General features: G+C 39.7%; 1 protein-coding gene across 1 annotated transcript; it reads right to left on the bottom strand.

Annotated features, from left to right (window-relative positions):
• Positions 1–1,280: 1,280 nt before the first annotated feature.
• zdhhc11 (zDHHC palmitoyltransferase 11) lies at positions 1,281–7,163 on the bottom strand. The gene is made up of 11 exons (XM_005472415.3): positions 6,859–7,163; positions 5,764–5,982; positions 5,157–5,335; positions 4,936–5,037; positions 4,713–4,837; positions 4,474–4,629; positions 4,250–4,368; positions 4,116–4,165; positions 3,964–4,027; positions 3,794–3,872; positions 1,281–2,045 (listed from the first exon to the last, which is right to left on the bottom strand). The coding sequence occupies exons 1-11, from the start codon at positions 6,880–6,882 to the stop codon at positions 1,903–1,905; spliced, it is 1,260 nt and encodes a 419-aa protein (XP_005472472.1). The 5' UTR covers positions 6,883–7,163; the 3' UTR covers positions 1,281–1,902.
• Positions 7,164–7,908: the final 745 nt, after the last annotated feature.

The following is a 7,908-nucleotide window of genomic DNA, read 5'->3' as shown; positions in this document are numbered from 1 at the left end:
GATATGCTTACACTTTTGTTGTTAATATGATATTTCTCTTTTCATGTACAATAAAAATAAACAAAAAGGGGAAGTGTGGTGTTTTTGCGGCCTCGTTAGATCAGGCAAGTAGAGTGGGTGGATTCAAAGTTTTTGGGCCTGTCTAGTTTCACTTTGACAGACCCTCACCACTTGTGGCATATAGCAACATGCAATTATTGATCATCATTTTCAGTTTAAGGGTGTTGTATTGCATATCAATACCATATACTACTATATTTACTCACCACTGTGACTGAGTGGTGCAGGATTTTAATTATACACTTAAATTAGACTTAAATTATACAGATGTGAGGTGTGTGCTTTCCCCCCCTTTTATGACACATCATAGTATTTAATGTAAACTACTCCTTTACACCCATCCATTTTGCATTGTATAAAACTTAAACTAACTTGATACCTCTAATCATGCCAACTTTTTGTGTGAGGTGAACAAGTTCAATGATCTCATCAACGGAAGGGGGAGGATCAGACTTGGCAGGAACAACAAAGCTGACACATCACACAGTCCTCTCTGAGAGACAATAAAAAGGACACAATATAAGTTGGTATGCAAACACCTATACAAATTCCCAGCTCACCCATCAAGGTGACACTGGTGTCTACAGCCCTCTAGTGGTGAAAATATGTACAATCCAAGTAATGTACACATAAAACTCCCTGCAACAATCTATTAATTTTATTCTTAAATAAAACGCGTAATTGAAAAAAAAAAAAGTCTCAAAAAGAACACAAGCTGCATGCCTGGCACAGCTGTGGTTTGATCCTGTATATGCATGAAGAATGAGAAATTTGATGCTAAAGGCTGTGGTTGCAAGAATGACATTCACATGTTTGACAATTGTTGCAAAGTGAGCCAGTTTCTTGCACCATCTCCACTAAATCTGTAAACTGTTGGTTGTGTACATGGCACATTTCCTAATAAACAAAGGAAAGCTCACGCACCCACACGTCATATTGTTAAATAAAACCCTGCTAATTCCATTTCTGGAGCCTCCTGCTGGCAAACTGAAGGGATTTGCAACTGCAACATCCTTTGTCATTCATTAAAATGTATGACTTCAATTGTAGCCCATTCCAAAAAGTCCTACCTTAATGCTCCATCTTTAGGTGTGTGTCAAAGCTGTATGACTACTTGTCATGCTGTATAGTGTCAGCAAAGCAAACAGTCAGATACATATTTGTATTTTGTAAAATGATGTAGACACTGGAAGTTAAGAAATGAAATAATAGAGCAACCATGGTTTTTATATTCTTTACTGTCATATTTAGCAAAAAAGGGTGTGCTTAACATCATCAACTTTAAAATCAGTTGTTCATAAAAAGGCAACAGAGAGTTGAGGTGTTATTTCAGGCCACTATCTGCTCCACTCCTCACAGTTAGACAAAACATTTTTCCCATATAAGGTTCTCTCTTTGGTGATCAGATAAAAACGGAAAGATTCTCAAATGTTACCATCAGTGAAATGAACAGGAAACTACACCGTGATATATTTAGTTTTCAAAAAGATGCAAAGATACATCTGTCTAAGTGAAATGGAACAGAGACTGACCTGTCTCGCTAACTAAGTCAGTGAGATAAAACATTGCTTTAAATAATTCAACTGTTGTCATTAAAAAACAAACAAATGAAATTATTAAAAATGAATTAAACCCACTGACAGGTCAAGTTATTCAGTTGGTATACAAAAACCCCCAAAACAAAACAAAACAGTCATATAAAAGTGCATAAAACAGTCAGGTCCACACAGTACTCTGTTCTTGTAAATAGCCAACCTTTCTGTTCCTGTTTTGATAATGTCAAAATAAATATTTTCTGAGAGCAGCATCTTCTGATCCACCACCATGCAGACATCTGTTTGTTTAAATATCATCTGGAGTCATGATTGAACTGCCTAGAGGGTCCTGCACTCCAGGAACACTGTAAACAGACTTCACAGTGGCACTCTGAGACTCTTCATCATTGTCAGGCTTCCAGTTGTTGATGTCCCTCAAAGCTATTCCCCCTGTCAAACAGAGGAGATAAGCATTACTTACAAACTGCATGTGCCGACAGTCTTTCCTAATACACACTAATAAACTTACCTGATAATGTAGAAGAACACACTTCATTTACGCTCAGTATAAACACTTGTACACTTTACTGCAATAATTCCAATAATTGTTTGCAGTTCTGAAGTAGTATGCATTTACTGCAGATTTCTAATACTTTGCGGGGGTTTCATATTTGTAAATGAAGTTGACATACACTCAATAGGACACTTCATTAGGTACACCTTGCTAGTACCAGGATTGAACCACTTTTGCCTTCAGAGCTGCCATAGTTGTTTGTGGCACAGATTCAACAAGATCCTGGAAATACTTATCATATGAATGCTTCACACAGTTGCATTGTGAATTTCCTGTCCCACCACATCCCAAAGGTGCTCTATTGGATTTGAGTACATTGAACTCATTATCATGTTCAAGAAACTGGTTTAAGATGATGATTTGAGCTTTGTAACATGAATCATTTTTCTGCTGTAAGCAGCGATCAAAAGATGAAATGCCCAAAGTGTCAAAGTGTGCCAAGGAAACATCCCCTACACCAGCCATTCACAAAGTCAAGAATACTGTGGCCAACTTAAAAGCAAGAAAATCTTCACTCTAATCAAAATGCGAGAAAGCATCAACAACATCATCAAGAGAACGCATCAACATCAACAACATAGGCTGTTGGCTATAAACTGCTAATGTTACTCAGTCATATGCAAACCCGTATGCAAAGTGTTACTGCCAGTGTGTGACCTGTATGTCACTGGGACACAAACCTCAATACCAGAGCAGCAAATGTAGGTCAGAGTAATGAATAATAATACAAACTAACCACATTCTATGACCAGTTTCAATATATGTATATAAATGTGAAACTGTCCATAGTTTCTGAATTTCTGTTATTACTATGGCCAACCTGCAAGTACCTTTGGAGCACACTAGGTGGCCCCAGCCCACACTTTGGAAGTCACTGCCCTACACAATTACACCACCAGCACCAACCTAAACTGTCGATACAAGTAGGTTGGATCCATCCTCTTATGGTTATTTTTATGGTGTCTATGCAAAATTCGGACATTACCATTTGTATGTTGCAACAGAAACTGAGACTCATCAGACCAAGCAAAGTTTTCCCAGCTTTCTATTGTCCAATTTTGGTGAGCCCATGTGAATTATAGTCTCAGTTTCCTATTTCTAGCTGACAGGAGAGGCACCCGGTGTGGTCGTCTCCTGAGCCCATTTGCTTCGAGGTTTGATGCATTCAGAGATGCTCTTCTGCAGACTTTGGTTGTAACAAGTGATTATTTCAGAGAGTGAGGCCTTCCTATCAGCTTGAAGCAGTCTGGCCATTCTCCTTTGACCTCTGGCATCAACAAGGTATTTTCAACCAGAGAACCTCTGCTCACTAGATATTTTCTTTTTTTCTTACCATCCTTTATAAAACATAGAAATGGTCATGTGGGAAAATCCTGGCAGATCAGCAGTTCCTCAACAACCATGCCACGCGCATAGTCACTTAGATCACTTTTCTTCCTAATTCTGATGTTTGAGGTCGTCTTGACCATGTCTACATGCACTGAGATGCTGCCATGTGATTGGCTGATTAAATATTTGCGCTATTATTTGTGTAAGAGTTATTGAAAACGCCTACCTAAAAAAAGCGTAAAGTATAAAGTAACTGTAAAGTATAAAAGAGCTCATTGGTAAAGAGAATACTTACTTTCTATATTTTCACTGGGATTTTCTGTACCATAACGGAATTTGTTCTCTTTGTCGGCTGATTTCTTAAAGTTTTCCAGCTATAAAAAAACAAACCCTCAAACACTTTAATGCATCATAAATTAGATCCATGTTAAATCAGTCAAAGAAGATATAAGCAGACATGCTTACCTCTGTGCAAATGGACTCCGAAAGCCGGCTGGTGAACGGATCTTTATCATCAAATTTGCAAGAACTTCAAGAAAGCCAGAGAGGTATTACTATTTTTTTTAAAACAAACATCTTTAAAAGAAGTGTTACAAAACAGTAAGGAAATATTTTACCTTGAACGTTGTGACAATGATGGCTCACAGTCAACTGAGGCCTCTTGGTTCTATTAAAAAAAAAAAAAAAAAAGCTACTGAATCCAATAGACTGAACAGGTGAATAACAGTTAAAGGCAGAAAACAAGCCTGACCTGTGGAGCCTTATGAGTTTTTGCATCACGAGTACCATTTCCTGCTTCGACGTCTCGTTTCTTTGCTTCTTTTTGCCGCTGCAGCTTAACATAATCATACGTGCTTATGCCTTTATGATCTATAAACCAGAGTGAGGAGCAAACACCACATGATATAGTGAGGTTTAATCACTGTAAGAGGGGAAAATAACCTTATGAAATGTATGTCTCCAAAATTCTCTTACAGAGGTAAAGGTGGAAGCCCAGCAGATGGCTTAGCAGCAGCAGGCAGGCGGTGCTCAGCATGACTGTTACGAAGGCTAGTATTAGGAGACCAGCTGAACTCGTCTTTATGGGAGCTAACGGCAAAAACATCAGCCAGGTAGTATTCCCCGACACATCTTTGAAAAGAAGGAGCAAAAAGGACAGCTTTCAGTGCTGCAATTTCCACTGACTCGGTAAGATTATACTGCAGGTTACTCACCGGCAAACTGCGGTGCAGTCCGTAAGCTGTACGGATCGAGGTAATGCTGAATAAATACGAACAACACAACCACAAAAAGCAGAAAGACGCCTATTGTAGCTGAGCACAGTGCCAAGAAGAAGTACCTGAAAGTAATGCATGAAAAACGATGAATTCATAGAGCAAGTCTTACTCCATGTGGACAGCAACGATAAGGCTCATAAATCCAAAAACTTGAACTTACCGGTAGTTCCTTCCACCCACACAGGTGTTCAGCCATTTGCAATGGTGGTCAAAGTCTTCCACACACTTGTTGCAAACACCACAGTGTTTTACTTTGGGGCCACTGCAAGAAGATTGTATTTTTTACGTCATTACAAAAACGTTTTTCCTCATTTCCTCATAAGGTACCTGCCAATTTGAAAATGCAAATGAACATTAGAGACTGCTGCTCAGGATACATACACATTCACATCACAAAGATAACAGTGCAGGTTGTGGATAACATGCGGTTGCTTTGTTCGGTCAAAGAGAGGCGTCGGCGTGGAATAGCTCTGCTTGGCCCTCACGCTGTCATCTGCTGGATCTATAGTGAGAGCTGCGATGTGTGCGAATAAGTGCACAATAAACGCTATGCCCATCAGCTGCACAAAACAACAGTCAAGGAAGTTTTTTTTTTTTAAAAAAAACGGCCTTAAAGAATATTGCAACGTGTGATAAATGTGCAGTAATGTGAAAAACTATTAAGTGGGACTACTATGAGAGAACAACTGCTGTACAAGTCTTGTGCATGAGAAATAAAGACTGAAGACATTGACTGTTCTTGTGGTTGACATCATGCGGCATTCAACAGCTTACAAAAAGACCACTGATTATGTCTTTTGGGCCAGAAAAAGAAAGTGTGTCACACTGGGTGTGACTGAAGCCCATACAGACACGCCACACAACAAAATCCTTGTCCTGTTCAGCAGCACCGACAAAAAAAACAACAAAAAAACAAAAAAAACCCACAGCAAAGGCTAATGTTTGCTCCATATTCAAATAAGAAAGACCCACTGTGTGTTAAGGATACAGTATAGGCCACATGTTTCCACGGCAGGGGCAGAAGCGGGATATAGATACCAAAGCTGACTATGGTGAGATAGCTGTACACCGACCACCCAACCACCTGGAAGGCTTGAGGGGGCCACGACCATCCGTTCCTTCTGGGAGGCTTGGAGGGGACAAGCTCATTTTTGCTGCTGCCAAGCATGGGAGCTGTCCGTCTGAACCTCTGACTGAAGCAGTTCATCTAGATGGTGCGAGAGAAGAATAAGGACAGGTTGGAGTACACATAAAAGTACAGTACTGGCAGAGTGTGGCCACATTTGCTGGGGAAATGAGCTAGGAAAATGAGTTGAGCATAATGGCAGTGACTGTTCATCCACAGATGGTGCTATACCGAGACTGTATTAGGTTCAGCTAGATGTTCTACAATGATCCGGCCACTCTAGTTTACTTTCAAGGGTGTATATTTATTGAAAAAGAAATATACAAGCACTGCAGCGTGATAGTAAAGTGAAGTGTAACTGAAGAGCAGTACGAACTATATTTCTTACATTTTAAACTTCATAAAAGCAGCATTAATTTCTCAGCCACTAAATTCAAAATGCATATGAACAAGAAAGGGGACTCAGTCGCAAAGCCTGCAGGAAACAGCTGATTAAAGTGACTTCCACAAACTTTAACATCCCCTCCTTTTTCAGAGGCCTTGCAATCACATGTTTTGCTTTCAGCCTTACCCTTAGCACAGCATATGAATTGTGCAATCCGTTTAACTTAAAAAGCATAAAAGGTCAACTTTTTCTGGACTTTCTGCAAAAAGGCAGTTAATTGTGTTCTTGTTCATCTACGCATTAGAAATCTGAGTGCAACTTTGCGTTCTCTGTCAACAAAAGAAGCAACAGAGCCATCCAGCTGTATTCCTGGCAGCTAGTTTTGCCGCCTCTGCTTTGCTTAACAACTAAAGCGAGTAGCTGGCAATCAGTTTATGGTTGCTTTAGTGGATAAACCCGGCTGTTTAATTTGCAATAAATCTAGCTGACTCCATTTGCACCCCTTAAAACAACAACAACAATAATAATAATAATAATAACGACGACACTAGTCTTAACCCATAATTACTTACCTTTCTACTTGCGACAGCGACCATAACATTAAACTTTCTTCAGTTCATTCGATTTTCACCGCCTAATGTCCCATCATAACTTTGTCAGCCAAGCAGGTGTTTCTTATGAGTAAAATTCACATGATAATAAAAACACGACAACATCGACAAATCACTTTAAAGCTCCCGTCTGTTGGATAAAACGGGCACACTGGTCCTCCGGTGTCCTTGGATTTGTGAAAGCCGAAGGACGTGAAGTAGAAGAATCAACTCACTCAGCAGGACGGTGCAGCGCTATGGAAACTGTGCGACTGCGCATGCGCAATGGCTCTCTTACCTGCGTTTTTCCCCTTTTTTGTGTGCATGTGTTTGTGTGTGTTTTCTTCTTTGTGAACCTTGTCTGGCCAGATGATGTGCATGCAACTCGCCTTTTAAACGCACTATTAAATACTTACAGGTGTCAGGGAATATGAAACCAATGTTCAATGCTTCCACAGAACAAGAAGGAACTGCAGACAGACATATGTGCTCACAGGGTACTTCTGCTTTCAAAAATAAAGCCCGTGCTTTATTTTCACCTCATATTAGACCGTGTTAGATGCATATGTAGCAGCACCCATAGTGCTTCAGTTTCACTTCCCTAACACACCGAGACAAACAGCGTACATTGCTCAGTTAGAACTTACAGGTGGAAGCTTACCCATGCTGAAAACCCGAGGACTCAGCAGTTCATTTACTCTGAAACTACATTTTTTAGCTGTAAATGCACGATATTTGGATAACACGGACATTTCCTATTTTTGTGCTCCCATAGTGTATATACAGTGCTGTGAGAAAGTACTTGTACCCTTCCTGTTTTCTTATTTTTTGCAGCGATGTCAGACTTATAAGGCATCAATCAAATTGTAATATTAGACGACGTTTTATTTATAGATTTATGTATATTTATTCAAGCCTTCCTGGCCCTGTGTGGAAAAAGTTAGCAACCTAAACAAGCCCAAAAAGCAACACATACGACATCATACCACTATCTACAGAAACTGAAGAACAGATGAGAAAGTAATTGACATC

Source organism: Oreochromis niloticus, linkage group LG11, assembly GCF_001858045.2.
Source record: "Oreochromis niloticus isolate F11D_XX linkage group LG11, O_niloticus_UMD_NMBU, whole genome shotgun sequence".
NCBI lineage: Eukaryota > Metazoa > Chordata > Actinopteri > Cichliformes > Cichlidae > Oreochromis > Oreochromis niloticus.
Note: the sequence above shows the minus strand (reverse complement) of the source record. Positions and strands in the feature narration are given on the sequence as shown.

Bases quoted from the DNA above. Each gene is read 5' to 3' on its own strand.
- zdhhc11 (XM_005472415.3), bottom strand. From the start codon at position 6,882: ATGGTCGCTGTCGCAAGTAGAAAG. The intron at 4,630-4,712 runs GTGAGTAACCTG...TTCTTTTCAAAG, and splicing joins GACTGCACCGCAGTTTGCCG to ATGTGTCGGGGAATACTACC. The intron at 2,046-3,793 runs GTAAGTATTCTC...TCTGTTTGACAG, and splicing joins TCCCAGTGAAAATATAGAAA to GGGGAATAGCTTTGAGGGAC.